General features: G+C 40.3%; 1 protein-coding gene across 2 annotated transcripts in view; it reads right to left on the bottom strand.

Annotated features, from left to right (window-relative positions):
* LOC100474580 (S-adenosyl-L-methionine-dependent tRNA 4-demethylwyosine synthase TYW1) overlaps positions 1–17813 on the bottom strand; it is a 202451-nt gene that overhangs the window by 147463 nt on the left and 37175 nt on the right. For both annotated transcript variants that reach the window (XM_011234359.3, XM_019807649.2), the window contains exon 9: positions 13430–13482. In XM_011234359.3, the coding sequence (XP_011232661.1) occupies positions 13430–13482 (53 nt within the window). The remainder of the gene's footprint in view (positions 1–13429; positions 13483–17813) is intronic.

A 17813-nucleotide genomic window follows, 5' to 3' on the forward strand; every position in this document is an offset into this window, starting at 1 on the left:
CTTAACCAACTGAGCCACCCAGGCACCCCCAGACAAACTAATTTTTAAACCAAAGACTGTAATAAGAGATGAAGAAGGACACTAAATTATGATAAAAGGGTCTATCAACAAGAAGATCTAACAATTGTAAATATTTATGCCCCTAACGTGGGAGCAGTCAAATATATAAACCAATTAATAACAAAATTAAAGAAACTCATTGATAATAATACAATAATAGTAGGGGACTCTAACATCCCACTCACAGCAATGGACAGATAATGTAAGCAGAAGATCAATAAGGAAACAAGGGCTTTGAAGGGCACACTAGACCAAATGGACTTAACAGATGTATTCAGAGCTTTTCATCCTAAAGCAGAAGAATACACATTCTTCTCAAGTGCTCAGGGAACATTCTCCAGAACAGATCACATACTGGGTCACAAATCAGGTTTCAACTGGTACAAAAAGACTGAGAACATACCATGTACATTTTCAGACCACAATGCTACAAAATTTGAAGTCAACCACAAGAAAAAATTTGGAAGGACCACAAATACATGGAGGTAAAGAACATCCTACTGAAGAATCAATGGGTCAACCAGGAAATTAAAGGATTTTAAATATACATGGAAGCAAATGAAAATGAAAACATGACAGTTCAAAACCTTTGAGATGCAGCAAAGGCAATCCTAAGAGGAAAGGATAGAGCAATACAAGCCTTTCTCAAGAAACAAGAAAAGTCTTAAATACACAACCTAACCTTACACCTAAAAGAGCTGGAAAAAGAACAGCAAATAAAGCCTAAATCTAACAGAAGAGAAATAATAAAGATTAAAGCAAATATCAATAATATAGAAACTAGGGGGCGCCTGGGTGGCACAGCGGTTAAGCGTCTGCCTTCGGCTCAGGGCGTGATCCCAGCGTTGTGGGATCGAGCCCCACATCAGGCTCCTCTGCTAGGAGCCTGCTTCTTCCTCTCCCACTCCCCCTGCTTGTGTTCCCTCTCTCGCTGGCTGTCTCTATCTCTGTCAAATAAATAAATAAAATCTTTAACAAAAAAATAATAATATAGAAACTAAAAAAAAGTAGAACAGATCAATAAAACTAGGAGCTGGTTCTTTAAAAGAATTAATAAAAGAGTGGTAAATCCCTGACCAGCCTATCAAAAAGAAAGGAGAAAGGACCCAAATACATAAAATCATAAATGAAAGAGGAGAGATCACAACCAATGCTGAAGAAATACAAACAATTCTAAAAGAATATTATGAGCAATTATATGCCAACAAATTGGGCAATCTGGAAGAAATGGATAAATTCCTAGAAACATATAAACTACCAAAACTGAAAGAGGAAGAAACAGAAAATTTGAAAAGACCCATAACCAGCAAAGAAGTTGAATCAGTAATTAAAAATCTCCCAACAAACAGGAGTCCAGGGCCAAATGGCTTCCCAGGGGAGTTCTACCAAACATTCAAAGAATTAATACCCATTCTTCTAAAGCTGTTCCAAAAAATAGAAATGTAAGCAAAACTTCCAAACTCGTTCTATGAGGCCAGCATTACCTTGACTCCAAAACCAGATACAGACCCCCACTAAAAAGGAGAATTAGAGACCAACATCCCTGATGAACATGGACGCAAAAATTCTTAACAAGATACTAGCTAACAGGATCCAACAGTACATTAAAAGGATTATTCACCACAACCAAGTGGGATTTATTCCTGGGCTGCAGGGGTGGTTCAACATCCGCAAATCAATCAATGTGATACACTACATAAATAAAAGAAAGAACAAGAACCATATGATCTTCTCAATGGATGCAGAAAAAGCATTTGACAAAATACAGCATCCTTTCTTGACAAAAAGTCTCCACCATGCAGGGATAGAAGGAACATACCTCAATATCACAAAAGCCATATATGTAAGACCCACAGAGAATATCACCCTCAATGGGGAAAAATCCTAGAGGAAAACTCAAGTAGCAACCTCTTTGACCTCAGCCACAGCAACTTCTTGCTAGACATGTCTCCAAAGCAATGGAAACAAAAGCAAAAATGAACTACTGGGACTTCATCAGGATAAAAAGCTTTTGCACAACAAAGGAAACAGTCAACAAAAGCAACCTATGGAATGGAAGAACATATTTGCAAGTTTCCTATCAGATAAAGGGCTGGTATCCAAAATCTATGAAGAATTTATTAAACTCAACACCCAAAAAAGCAAATAATATAGTCAAGAAATGGGCAGAAGACATGAATAGGCATTTCTCCAAAGAAGACATACAAATGGCCAACAGACACATGAACAAATGCTCAACATCACTTGGCATCAGAGAAATACAAAACAACACCACAATGAGATACCACCTCACACTGGTCAGAATGGCTAAAATTAACTCAGGAAACAACAGACGTTGGCGAGGATGCGGAAAAAGGAGAACCCTCTTATATTATTGGTGGGAATGCAAACTGGTGCAGCCACTCTGGAAAACAGTATGGAGGTTCCTCAAAAAGTTAAAGATAGAGCTACCCTACGATCCAGCAACTGCACTACTAGATATTTATCCAAAGGATACAAAAACGCTGAATCAAAGGGGCACATGCACCCCAATGTTTATAGCAGCAATGTCCACAATAGCCAAACTATGGGAACAGCCCAGATATTCATCAACAGGTGAATGGGTTAAGATGTGGTACATATATGCACATGCGTGTGTGTATATATATGTGTGTATAAATATGTATATATGTGGCGTGCATATATATGTATATGTGCATGCGTGTGTATATATGTGTGTATATATATGTAAATATGTGTATATATATATAATGGAATATCACACAGCCACCAAAAGAATGAAATTTTGTCATTTGCAATAACGTGGATGGAACTAGAAGGTATTATGCTAAGTCAAGTCAGTCAGTCAGAGAAAGACAAATACCATATGATTTCACTTGTATGTGGAATTTAAGAAACAAAACAGAGGAACATAGCAGAAGGGAAGGAAAAATAAAATAAGATGAAAATAGGAAGGCAAACCATAAGAGACTCTTAACCGTAGGGAACAAACTGAGGGTTGCTGGAGGGGAGGTGGCTGGGGAATGGAGTAACTGGGTGATGGGCATTAGGAGGGCACTTGATGTAATGAGCACTTGGTGTTATATGCAACTGATGAATCACTAAATTCTACCCCCAAAACTAATAATATAGTATATGTTACCTAAACTGAATTTAAATTAAAAAAATTTTTTTAAATATACTCAAAAACCAAAGAAACAACCAGATAAATCTGGAAGGTTGGATACTGTGCAAAACTGGCCTAATTAAACAAGTCAGTGTCATTAAAAAAAAAAAATACTAGACTTGTTTAAAAAAGAGACTTAACAGACATAACCAGATGAAATGTGAGGACTAACCAGTTATAATGGTCATTTGGGAGCTAATTCAGGAAATATGAATATGTTCTGGGTATTAGATGATTTACTGTAAACTAGAGATTTTCTGCCGGGAAAACAGGTTATAAAACTGTATGATCTCATTGTATATATAGAATGAGGTCATTCAGGTAAAAATGAACATACATACACAGAAAGCTTATATATTACAGTGTTAGTGCTGAGCCTATGGTGGAAATATGTTTTACTTTATTTTTATTTCTGCCAATTTTCTCATTTTCTACAACACACGGACAGTGTTTCTACAATAATAAATGATTATTTTTGAATGAATCTGAACATACATTTCAGTGGGGCGATAAGGCCTGTGCATAACATTTGTGTTACGAATTAGAAACTGACAACTGCTTTCGGAGAGATGCAGAAAAACAGCTTTAAAATCAACAGTAGTCAAAGTGACTTCCCCTTTACTAGAGAAACAAGGAAAGCTCCTTTAGGGACTGAGGAAGGATGATCAAAAGGCCTAGAACTGCACTATCCGATACAGTAGCTACTGGCCATGTGTGGCTATTTAAGTTTAAATGAATTAAAATTAACTAACATTTAAGATTCAATTCTTTAGTCACACCAGCCACATTTCGAGTGTCTGAAAGCCACACGTGGCTAGCAGTTGCATTAGTTACGTGGTCAGGCAGGTACGCGGTCAGGTATCAGGAATTAGGTGTTGGTACGTGGTTAGTATACCGCACTGTGTAGTGCACATACAGAACACTTCTATCACTGCAGAAAAGTCCTACTGGAGACAGCTGAAGAGGCGGACAGAGGTGCGTCTCCTCTCACTATTCCCACCACTGCACCACTCACTCCACTGCTGCCCTCCATCCCTTGAACACTGACTCCAGTTTACAGGTTCCCAAGGGAAGAATGCTTCCACCAGATTCCAGGGGAGTTGTGTTAATGGACAATTCTCCATGATGGCTCTGCACCTCTTACATCAGCTTTAGTTCCAGGCTATCCTTCAAGGATGTCTGTAGAGCAAACAGCCTTGGAGGACAGAGCATCTCCCTCCAGGGTAGAAGGCACATTTGCTTCCTGTCCAGCATAATAAAGACAATGTGCATTTCCCAGCTGACGCTGGGGCAGGTTTGCAAACAACCGTCTTATAAGGCTGGGGACTGCCTAACTTGGGGTGCCTCAGCTATAAAATAAATCCACCGTGTGCCCAGCATTCCCTTGGGCTTACTTCCACATCACCCTCCTAGCATTTGGGGAACAAGGGAACCAACATGAACATGATGTTCAAGCTGCCTGCTGTGCTTGGCCTTTGACCCGGGAGCTCGGTGTCCTCTGCCAACATCTATGAAACTCTGCCAGGCTAACTTGTTAGCTTATAAGTAAGACAGAGAAGCTTGGGGCGCCTGGGTGGCACAGAGGTTAAGCGTCTGCATTCGGCTCAGGGCGTGATCCCAGCGTTATGGGATCGAGCCCCACATCAGGCTCTTCCACTATGAGCCTGCTTCTTCCTCTCCCCACTCCCTCTGCTTGTGTTCCCTCTCTCGCTGGCTGTCTCTGTCTCTGTCGAATAAATAAATAAAATCTTTAAAAAAAAAAAAAAAGACAGAGAAGCTTACTCTCCACAGTTTCAAAACTTAACACAGTCACTTGGCTCCTTTGAGTTCCTCATGCCATAAAAACAAGGTTTTTGTCAGGAACCAAGGGGATCTCTGGGGCATCTCTTGGGACTCATGGACAATAGGTAAAAGTTAAGAGAAGCGGGCAGGAGGGCCCACTGCTGGCTCAAACTCTTCACTGGCACACCGGATCACCCACTTGGTAAGGACCCATCCTACCAGGTATTCATCGAGCATAAAGGAAATGTGACCTGCCTAGTGGAAGAAGAAAATTATAAATAGCAACCAGGATGGGTGACCAGGTGCAAACGAGGACTGTCGCAGCTAGCCATATCACCTTTCCCCTCTCCTCCAACCACTTACGGAAGATGGATGGGTCGGTGACAGATAACCTTACAATTTCACCTTATCTATCGGTGACAGATAACCTTACAATTTTGCGACAAGGTCGCAAAAGAGTGTTCTCCCTTCTAAAGGAATAGAGTAAATAAATGAATACCTCCTCCCTTGCATGAGTAGCAGCTGCAACAGATAAGGCAGAAGTAAATGTTTTGTTCATGTTACCATTAGAAAGTAACTATAGGCAGAAGATTATATACAGATACTGAATAACCAGACAGGTAGACTGTGCTGTGGACACTTGGTCCCGTGCTTGCTAGTTTAAGCAGCAGCTAGAAGCCCCAGCACCAACCACACTTCCCAGACTCCCTTGTCTGCAGGAACTCCACCAAGGAGAGGCATTTACTCAAGATTTAGAAGACAAAAAAGGAAACACTACGATTCCTCTCTGGCAGCAGCTGGCAGACACAAGTGCATAGCGCAAACGCCGAGTCTGCAGCGGCTTCCAAGCGGGCTCCTGGGAAGCGTTCATTTTAATGCTGCGGCAGCTCAGGTCACTCGAAGCGGTGTCCTGTGAGGTGAGTGCTTCCCCAGTTCCTCAAAGCCAGAAGCAGTTCTCTCTGACCTTCACTACCTCAGGCCTTTCAATGGCTTTGTAAGCGTTTAGTTAATTTACTTTATTAAAGCTGTTCTTGCTAAAATACCCAGGGTAGTTTCTGTTTTCCTGACCGACACAGATGGGTAGGATTTGGTCAGGTGGAGATTACCGTGAGGAAGAGAAACAGCCCACCATGTATGAAGGTTACAAGAGAAGAAAAAAGATGGGGCGCCTGGGTGGCGCAGTCATTAAGTGTCTGCCTTCGGCTCAGGGCATGATCCCGGTGTTATGGGATCGAGCCCCACATCAGGCTCCTCCGCTATGAGCCTACTTCTTCCTCTCCCACTCCCCCTGCTTGTGTTTCCTCTCTCGCTGGCTGTCTCTCTCTCTGTCAAATAAATAAATAAAATCTTAAAAAAAAAAAAAGAGAGAGAGAAGAAAAAAGTTGAACAAGTGGGTCAAAATATACTAAGTAGGCTCTTTCTTGGGTTCAGGGCTTTATTCTAGTAATTCTTTGACCCAACAAATATTTACCAAGCAATTATTACATGCCAGGCTCTATTCTTGGTATTGGAAAGAAAAACAAAGACTCTTAGGTTGAGGAGGGACTGCAAGGAAAAGAGGGGAGAAGGATCATAAACAAAGGTATCATCTAGTAAATGGTAGTAAGTGCTCCTGGGAAATTGCAAGCAGCACAAGCTGCTCTGACAGAAGCTCTCTGAACAGAGATCTAAGAGAGCAGAGACCAGAAAGCTAGGGAGGAGCTTGGGCTCAGTGCGTTCAGAGGATAGCAGGAAGGTCAGCGTGGCTGGACTGAAGCACTGAAGACCAGATCACACAGGGCCTTGGAGGCCATGGGAAGGACTTAGGCTTTATTCTGAGTGAGATGGGAACCCCTGGAAATTCTGAGTAAAGTGACAGGATTTGATCTATCTGGCTGCTGTGTAGGGAGCAGACAAGAGTGGAAGCAGGAAAAGCACTTACATCACTGAAATAATAAAGGAACACAGTATAGCAGTGTAAGTGGTGAAAAGTAGTCACATTCTGGATATATCCGAAAAGAAAATTTGCTTGTGGACAAGATGTGGGAGGGGAGGAAAAAAACAGGAGAGAAAAATGACTCCCAGGTTTTTGACCAGAGCAGATGATAGAATTGCCATTAACTGACAGTAAAGACTAAGGGGAACAGATTCAGGGGTGAAAATCAGGAATTCAGCCTCTGATATGTTAAGTTCAAGATGCCTATTACACGTCCAAATTGCTATGTTAAGTAAGAAGTAATGGAGAGCCACCATAAGCTTCTGAGAAGGGAGTAGCTAGAAGAGAAGTATACTTCAGAGACTAACCTAGTTAATGTCAGATAAATTGGGCAGGCAAGGCAGAGTGCGGGGGTTCACTGGAAGCTGGTACTAGAGGGGGAAAAAAACTAGCTGCAATGTTCAAGAGAACAATCTGAACTTCTGAGGGTAGCAATGAAAATGGACTGGGGCAGAGGTTCTCAATGGAGCCAACGCCACCCGATGGGGGTATGGACATCTGTGGAAATATTTTTGTTATTGAGACGGTTGGAGGAGGGTTTCACATCTCCTGCCATGCTCAGGATAAATCCTATGGAAAAAAAAGGGGGGGGGGTTCTCTACTTCCTTTCAAATGACTCACCAGACCTCCATACTTATGAAAAATCTGATTATAATTATCTGAACCTGGATTCCGACTTCCTTTTGCTAATAAAGTATTTTCTGTACAATTTTACCATACACTGAATTTTCCAGGAATGCAGCTACCATGTAACTTAAGAGCACACTCTCTTTTATGCAAAACTTCCTCCAAGAATGTCACCGTTTTGAAAAACCATGGCACAGAAAATAATGCTGTTTTCTAGTATCTAAGTCACCAGCAAAATACCTGCATCTGTGTTATATTTGTAGGTATTACCTACAAATACATTCCAGGAGAGATTCAAGATGCTTTTCATAGACTTAGAACCAAATATTAAATAACAGACATATGAAATGCAGGATTCTCACGAACCAAACTTGTTTTAAAATTATGACAGTCAGGGGCACCTGGGTGGCTCAGCCAGTTAAGTGTGCTTTCCGCTCAGGTCATGATCCCAGGGTCCTGGGACTGAGCCCCACATCGGGCTCTCTGCTCAGCCAGCAGCCTGTTTCTCCCTCTCCCTGCCACTCCCCTTGCTTGTGTGCGCGCTCTCTCTCTCTCTCTCTCAAATAAATAAATAAGATCTTTAAAAAAAAATTATGACAGTCATTCTATATATTATTATTAATTTTTATAGCATAAGGACAAGGTTCTATCTTGCCATAATTATTTGAAATCGAACTTGTTTGGCGGGGCGGGGGGGTGCCTGCCATTTTAAAATCTTATTCTGAGCCTGTCACCAGAGATCCAGTATACTTCTCTTGGCCACACTACCATTTCTGCTAACTCATCTCTGTTACCACTGTCACTTAAAGGGTTTTGTTACAAATTAGAGATTGAATGTGGCTCTCTAACAAGATGTGGAATTTCAAGGCAGGAATTTTCTATCACAATTCGTCTCCACTCCTCCCAAATTACAATACAGGAAACTGTTCTTTTTCAACACTTATAACTGAGATACTACTCATCTGCAAGTACATCTTTAATTTCTCATTTTTCCAATTTGACAGTCTATAATTGGTTGGTATGTTAGCCCTATTTCAATGAGGGTTATACCCCTCTTTCTGTTATTATACCTAAATAAGTCTAGCTTGTACAGAATAACTTCTAATCTGTTTCTCTCTCTTAACTATAAACTTGTCCATTATAAGCAGGTGGAAATAGTTCCCATGCCTTCTAATGCAGTAGTGCCTAAGCGTCTTGCACAGAAATACAAGCTATTTTAATATAAAGTACTTCCTTTTTTTCTGCTACAGCAGAACACTGACTTTTTAAATTACATCTGTGAAATTATATTTGTAAATCTGTGCATTTAATCTAGAATAGTTAACGGGAGGTCATAAAACACTGGCTATAAGCAGAAGGCATTGAGTATGACATTACTGAAAATCACTGGATTGGAAGAGACAAATACTGGATGTTAAAAGGGTTTACAAAAAAAAAAAAAAAAAAGACAGTTGAGCACAAGAATACGCTGAATGACAGAAGGTGCCAGAAGTGTCACCAGAACGTTCATGACCCTAAGGGTGAAGGCAGAAAAACAGCAGTGGAAAAAAAGGAAGAAGAGTTTCTCAAATATTCATAAACAATAGCAACAGGACTAGGGAGCAGACAGCACTACAAGAATGCTCAGAGGAATGGTGAGAAGATACAATATTCTGAAAACAACGGGGGTTGGAGAAGAGGGCTCCCTATTACGGAGGGCCATCAACGGCACTGAGGCACAAAGCAAAGGTCAACTGTGGACTATGGCATTGAGGGCAGGACCATTCCAGGAGAAAGATGAAGACAAAAGGTTGTTTCCTTGCCAGGTACAGGAAGAGGCAGGAGTCATGATGGACAGGACACACAGAAATGCAAAGAAAAGACAGACATTAGGAGGCAGTAGTGTGAACTGAGGACAGAAATGTTTAAGAACAGGAATAAAGAACGTAAAAAAGTCAAGCATGCCTGGAGAAAAAAGTTTGGTTTATTTAGAATGGCCAGGTTTGAGCTAACCAAAACCAGAAGAATAGGTCTTTGTGGGGAATACTCTTTATGGGGACAGGACAGGTTGAGAAAAGGCCTGGAAGACAGCAGTGGAGGTCCTATGACACCAGAAGCCAAGTTCCCCGAGGCTTGCAGCAGCTCAGCTTCTGGCGACATGGCCGCCAACAGCAGTGGGAGAGGTAAATCTTACATGTGATAAAGAACTAGTATCCAGGGGCACCTGGGTGGCTCAGTCAGATCAGGTCATGATTCCAGGGTCCTGGGATCAAGCCCCAGCATACATCGGGCTCCCTGCACAGTGGGGAGTTGGCTTCCCCCTCCGCCCTTCCCCCTGCTCATGCTCTCATGGTCTCTCTCTCTCTCTCTCTCACATAAATAAAACAAAATCTTAAAAAAAGAACAAAAAAAAAAAGAACTAATATCCAGAGGACAAAAACAACTCTTACAACTCAACAGTATAAAGGCAAAGAACCCAACGTGAAAAGGGCCAAGGACCTGAATAGACATTTCTCCAAAGAAGATTCACAAATGGCCAATAAGTACACATAAACAGAGTCCACAACGTTTGTCATTAAGGGAAACGCAAATGTAAATCAAAATCACTGTAAGAAAACCATTTCACACCGACTAGGATAGCTATTATCAAAAACATGGAAAACAACAAATGTTAGCAGGTTTGGAGAATCTGGGAACCTCATACATTGCAGGTGGGAATATAAAATATAATAGTACAGCCACTTTGGAAAACAGTGTTGCAGTCCCTCAAATGATTTAAACATAGTTACCACGACCCACAAATTCCACTCATAGGTATATAACCAGAGCACATAAAAACATGTCCGTGCAGAAACTTGTACAAATCATGATGTTCACAGAAGCTTCATTCATAATATCCAAAAAGTGGAAGCAAACCAAATGTCCACCAACTGATGGACGACAACAAGATGGGACACACCCATACATAAAATATTACTGGCCATAAAAAGGAATGGAATACTGATATCTATTATCACATGGATGCACACTGAAAACAGCATGCTAAATGAGAAGCCAGGACAAAAGGCCACATAAAGTACTAACGTTCAGGTGAGGGGAATTTTATAGAGATAGGAAGTAGATTAATGGTGCTTTAAGGCTGGGAGGAGAAGGGAGAATGAAGATGGACCGTTATTGGGTGCATAACTTCTTTCAGAAGGGACGAAAATGTTCTAAAGTCAGATTGTGATAATGTTTGCACAGCCCTGTAAATGTATTAAAACCCATTCAACTGTGCACTTTAAATGCAGGAGCTGTATGATAGGTAAATTATATTTCAATAAAGCTGTTTACAAATGCCATCTTATTTGGACCCACGGGAATTTAATTTATGGAAGTGACTGAATGCCAGCCAACCTGGAGAGGCCAATGCCAATGAAAAAAGAAGATATTACTTATATTTCCCAAGACAAGGGGGCACCCACACCACACAGGGTGACAGAGGAGCAACAGGGTTGTTCAGGAGGCAGAGAGAGGAGCGAGGGGAAAGCCTAGGCCAGACCTTTTACTGGGGTTTCCGCAGGAAAGGCAAGGCAGGACAGGGTACACAATGCAGGACTGCCTTGTTTGAATAATTCAGGCTATAGCGCCGTCTCTAACCATCTGGTACCTGGCCGTGGGATAATGTAGGGCAGGGGAAATAGGGGCATGGTGTGGGAGTTAGATAAGGAGGTAACTGAAGGCTAAAGAGCCAGGCCTGGCTGATTTGCATATGAAAGGCACATTCCAGGCAGGCTGTTGTTATCTTTAGGAATTAGCTAGCCCTGGGAGGGACAGTTTCTCCCCAGGTCTATATGGCCCCCAAAAGCCAGAGCATCAAGAATAGAGAAAATAAGAAAATATAGTTAATCTAACTGGCCCTGTGATGAATGGATGCCAAAAAGACAAATACAAAATCTGAGGAAACAGAACAAATACATACAATAGAAATGCACAGGCTGATTCTAAAATTTATATGGAAATCCAAAGAACCCAGAAGAGTGGAAACTATCCTGGAAATGAATTTAAAAAAAAAAAAACCCACAAGACCGAGAACTTATACTGCATAATTTCAGACTTATTACAAACCCACAGTTATCAAGACAATGTGGTATTGGCATGAGGATAGACAAAGAGAATGGAATAGAATAAGGAGTCCAGAAATGGGCCTACCCATAGACAGATGACTGATATCTTACAAAGGCCTAAAGTAATTCAGTGGTAAATGGAAATTCTTTTCAACAAATGGTGCTAAAACACCTGAATATCCACATGGGGGACAGGTAAAGGAATGAATCTCGACCTTTATCTCACACCATTCATAAAAATCAATTCAAGATAAAATCAAAGACCTAAACATAACAGTTAAAACTATACATGAAGTTTCCAGAAAAAAACAAACACAGAGCATCTTTGTGACCTTGAAGTTGGCAAAGGTTTCTTAATATATAAAAAGCACTAAGCAAACAAACAAACAAAAAACTAAAAAAACAAAATGCACGAACCATAAAAAAAAAGACAGATTGGACTTTATTCCAATTTAAGACTTCAAAAGATACCATTAGGGAAATGAAAAAAGGAAGCCACAGGTTAGGAGAAAATATTCATAATGCATATTAGACAAAAGACTCATTTCCACAATATAGGAAGGATTCCTACAAATCAACAATATAACGTCAAACAACCTAATCTGGGCAAGAGACACTTCACAAATAGAACAGCCAATGTGCACATGACAAGGCGTGCCTCATCACCAGTAGTCATCCACAAAATGCAAATTAAAACCACAATGACACCACTTCACACTCACTAGAATGGCTAAAATTAAAAAGCCTTTCAATACCACAGGATGGTAAGAAAATGTTCCAACGGGAACTTTCAGAAATTGCCAGTCCAAGCATAAAATGGTACAGCCACACTGAAAATAGACTGGGAGTTTCTTACAAAGGTGAAACATATACCTACCCTATGACCTAGCAAATCCCACCTTAGGATGTATCCAAAGGGAACTGAAACATACGTTCATAACAAAGCGTTGTATAAGAAGGTTCACAGCAGTTTTATTCCTAATAGCTAAAAACTGAAAGCAGGGGCGCCTGGGTGGCACAGCGGTTAAGCGTCTGCCTTCGGCTCAGGGCGTGATCCCGGCGTTATGGGATCGAGCCCCACATCAGGCTCCTCCGCTATGAGCCTGCTTCTTCCTCTCCCACTCCCCCTGCTTGTGTCCCCTCTCTCACTGGCTGTCTATCAATGTCAAATAAATAAATAAAATCTTTAAAAAAAAAAAAAAAAAAAACTGAAAGCAACCCACTGCCTTTCAACAGATTAAAAACTGTGGTACGTTCACATTACTGAATAGTACTCAGCAATAAAAATGAATAAATTACTGATATGTACTACAATATGGATGAATTTCAGAAACATTATGTTGAGTTTAAGAATCCACTTGCAAAAAAACACACATTATGATTCCATTCATATGAAATTCTAGAACACGCAGAACAGAACCAGTGACAGCAAGTAGAACAACTGTTTCCTGGCTGTGACAGAGGGGCTACAGCTGGAAATGGTCACAAGTGAACTTATCAGGATGAGGAAAACGGCCAAAATATATCATATTTTGGGTGGTGGAAAAGGGTTTGTTTTTGGGGTTTTTTTTTTTTTACATCCATCAATATATGCTGAACTCATTTAATAAATTCATTCAAAATCATTACATTAAGTGTAAATTATTCTTTAAAATGGTAAAATTCACTGGCAGCATATCAGAGCCATACAAAAGTTGCATAAAACAGAAGTAACATTTAAATAAAAATAAATACCTTTGTCCATCTGCAAAGCTTCACCCCAGAGTGGCTCCCAATCAACTGATAACCTGAACAGAAAAACAAAACACAAAACTGAATTGATTCAAAGCCTCATATTAAAAGGTGATTAAAAAACTGTAGCAAAATCATTTTTCTTTTCTTAAATAATGGTAGGCAACAACCCAGTGAAAGAAAACATTAAAAGTTTAATTCACCAGGATGATAAAACACCTTAAAATGTATATGCATCTAATAACAAGGACTAAAAATACATAAGGAAACAATAGGCTAATCCAAAATCACAGAAAAAAAATTTTTAACATTTTTCAGTATCTAACAGATCCCACAGACAAAAACTCAGTAGAGCTCTAAGATCTAAACAACACAGTAAAGGTGAGGAAGAACACAGAGCATTACACTCAACAACTACAGAATGCACATGCTTTTGGAGGACCCACGGAAACTTTGTAAAAAAAAACCGAAACAAAAACAAATGCTGGGCCATAAAGCAAAAGCAAGTAACAATATAGTTCAAACAAACAACTGGGGAACCCTCATCAGTAATCTTTGAAAAAAGATGAAGAATCAGATGGGCAACAGGAGATTAAAATAAAGAAATACTGCCCCAAGAAGTGAAAAATAAAATTCTAGGAACCATAACCTAACATGAATTCTCAGCACCACTCCATCACCTAGCACTTAAAATGCGTGAGCCACAGAGGACATGAAAAGCATGGAAAAGCCATGCCAAAGTAATCACATTTCCTTTTTTAATAAACTAGAAGAGCAAACAAGTAGAACATTCTGATTTCAGAAAGCATTTAATAAAGTTTCTCACGAGGCTTAAGTCATAAGCCACAATTATGAGTCTCTTGTACAGAAAGACTCTTGACTTGCAGACAAATGAGGCAAATGGAGAAATACAGTCTGGATGATGGCATGAGTGGATCCGTGGCTGGTTGAACATCCATATTCACAGGGTGACGATTAATGGAACAATGTCAGTTTGGATTACAAGTCTCTAGTGGCAATTTTACAGGGCTCTGTCTTTTATCCTCTTCCACATTTATGTAAACATCTTGCATATAAATAAACAAAGCACTACTTAGCTATTTGAAGAGGGAACTGAGTCCAATGAGTAATCTCAGATGCAGAATATGCATTTAAAAGATTCCCAGAGAAAATTCTAGCTCTTCTTTTGGATTCCTACATTATATGTTGTTCATATCCTATCGTAGAAATGACACTCTATTATATTAGTTCTTTATGTCCTTCTTTTCCAAGATACATAGGATTTTACAGTTTTGCATTTAGGCAGGTATGAAGAAAACTGCAAAGTATAGCATGGATAGACTTGTGGCTGACCACAATGCCAAGATAAGCCAAAAGTAGGCAGCTGCTAAAAATCATAGTGCACAACTTCGTTCTAACCAAGATTAAGTAACAGAGGATTTACTCTCCCACCTGAAATGCCAAAAATGGGCCAAAATATATGAACCAACAGTTTCCAAGGCGTGAAACATCAGGCAACAAGGGACAGTAATCTCAGAGAGATGGAAACACACAGCATGGGCCCTACCATTACCAGAGCTTACCGCCTTGAAAGCTTCTAGGCCATGCAGCAGGGAGAGGCAACCCAAGAACAGCTCAGTATTCTCTCTGAGTTCAGGACATGGAAGCAAGAGTCTGGGGAGCCCACGTGGCTATAAAGTTTGCAGAACTGAGTACAAGAGAGTCGAAAGCTACGCAGAGATTAAACTCAAAAATCTACAGAGGATTCCCAGAAATATCTGAGTACTGCTTCGTGCATATGTGAGAGAAAAATTCACCAAGAATGAGAAAGAACCACCTGAAAGGCCAGAGGTACGCCTGGTGCTCACGGCCAGCTGGGAACTGGGCCTGCTCGTACCACTTTAGATTCCAAGCAAGGAGCAGAGTACATAGAAGTGTTCTGCTCCAATAGTCAGAAGCAATTAGCCATATAGTGAGTAAGCTCTGGTCTCACTTCCCAAGTCAAAAAAGCCATATTAAAAGACTCGAACTGTTTCCAAGTTACTGCTCTTCACCCTAGAACAAAGCTTAAGAATGTTTATAGGAGGGGCGCCTGGGTGGTGCAGTCGTTAAGCGTCTGCCTTCGGCTCAGGGCGTGATCCCAGCGTTCTGGGATTGAGCCCCACATTCAGGCTCCTCCACTATGAGCCTGCTTCTTCCTCTCCCACTCCCCCTGCTTGTGTTCCCTCTCTCACTGGCTGTCTCTCTCTGTCAAATAAATAAATAAAATCTCTAAAAAAAGAAATAAAAAAAGAATGTTTATAGGAATACAAAAATATCTAGCACCCAATAAGGTAAAATTAGATCTGGCATCCAACCAAAGATTACCAAGCATGCAACATGACCAATGAGGAAATAATCCAGCCACCAAACTGATCCAGAAATGACGCAGATGTTGGAAGTACATTAAAACAGTTGTAACTGTGGGGCGCCTGGGTGGCTCAGTTGTTAAACGTCTGCCTTCAGCTCAGGGCATCGTGATCCCGGAGTTCTGGGATCGAGCCCCACATCAGGCTTCTCTGCTAGGAGCCTGCTTCTTCCTCTCCCACTCCCCCTGCTTGTGTTCCCTCTCTCGCTGGCTGTCTCTCTGTCAAATAAACAAATAAATAAAATCTTTAAAAAAAAAAAAAAACAGTTGTAACTGTAATTCGTAGGCTCAAAAAGTAGAAACACGGAGACTATAAAAAGACCCAACCTCAACTTCTACAGATGAAAACTGTAAACACCTAAGCTGAAAAACACAACGGACAGAATTAATGGAAGATCAGACATGAGAAAAGAAAAGATTACTAAATCATACCTGAAGACACAGCAACAGAAGCTACGCAGAAATGAAAAGTAGAACAGAAAAAAGGATTTTAAATAATGAAAAAAACATCAGTGAGCTGTGAGACAGAGTTGTGTAACGGAAGTCTCCAAGGAAGAGGAAAGAGAGGCAGTGACAGAAAAATATCTGAAGAAATAGCCAAAATTTGTCCAAATTTGATTAAAACTATAAATTCACAGCACCAGGAAGCTCAACAAATCCCAAGTAAAAGCAACATGAAGAAAACTACATTGAAACACATTATAACTAAACTGCTCAAAATCAGTAATTAAGAGATCTTAAAGGTAGCCAGGGGCTACAAACAGTCCATTCAAAGGAACAAATGGAAGATGAGAATACAAGCCTCATCAGAAGCAATGGCAGCAAGTAGACAGTGGAACACCTCTGAAGCGCCAAGAGAAAAAAACGTGTCAATCGACAATTCCACATCCGTCAACCAATATCCTTCAAAAACGAAGGCGAAATAAAGCCTCTCTCAGATACGCAAAAGCTGAAATAATTCATCACCAAAATCCCACACTATACGAAATGCCAGACGAAGCCCTTCAGGCAGAAGGAAACGGCTGCCAGAGAGAACACAGATCTGTGCAAAGGAATGAAAAGCACCAAAAGTGGTACCTGCCTGAGTCAATTATGCAAGATTGTTACTAATTATTTAAATCTTAAATAGATAATTGACTAGTCAAACCAAAATAATAACAGTGTATCATAGGTTTATAACACACGTAAAAGTAAAACATTGCTTAGAGGGTGGCAAGGGGAAAACAGGGTTACTACTGAAGCTTCTTCTAGGTACATGAAGAGGTCTGTCATCTCCAAGATACACTGTGATATGATACAGAGATGCAGCGTAAAACCTCGGACAGCCACTAAATGACAATACAGTGCTATAACTAAGAAGCCAACAAGGATGTAAATCTGAATCATAAAAAAATAATCAAAAGAAGGCAGAAAAGAGGAAAAAAGAAAATCAAAGAACACATGAGACAAGTAGAAAACAAACAGCTAGATGAAAGATTTAAACCTATCATAAAATCACTCTAAATACTAAATAGTCGGAACATCCTTATGAAAAAGCAGATTACATATACATCAGATATTATACACACACACAAATACATACACATAACTGAATATTCCTGTCTGTCTCCTCTAACAGGCTGACGGCTCCTTGAAGGAGACATGAATCTTATGTTTCTCTGCGTTGCCAGAACTATCACATAAAAGGTTCTCAATAAATAAAGACGGGAGGAAAGGAAGTCAGTCAGTCTACTGACTCCCTGTTGACCACTCTTTCTTCTACAGGAAATCAATACTATTATTTGATCTCAAGTTATAGCCTCCTTAATAAGTGATGACCACAAAACCGCAGATATACTTCAACAGAGAACATTTCTAATTGATTCCAGCCTAATATCAACATGAGCTTTTTTCTGCATTTAATAATCTCCCCTTAATAAACAATGATTCGTAAAGAAGCCCGTGATGGCATTTGCCATCTGGATACCTAAGCCACAATGA

This window comes from Ailuropoda melanoleuca, chromosome 10 (assembly GCF_002007445.2).
Source record: "Ailuropoda melanoleuca isolate Jingjing chromosome 10, ASM200744v2, whole genome shotgun sequence".
Classification (NCBI taxonomy): domain Eukaryota; kingdom Metazoa; phylum Chordata; class Mammalia; order Carnivora; family Ursidae; genus Ailuropoda; species Ailuropoda melanoleuca.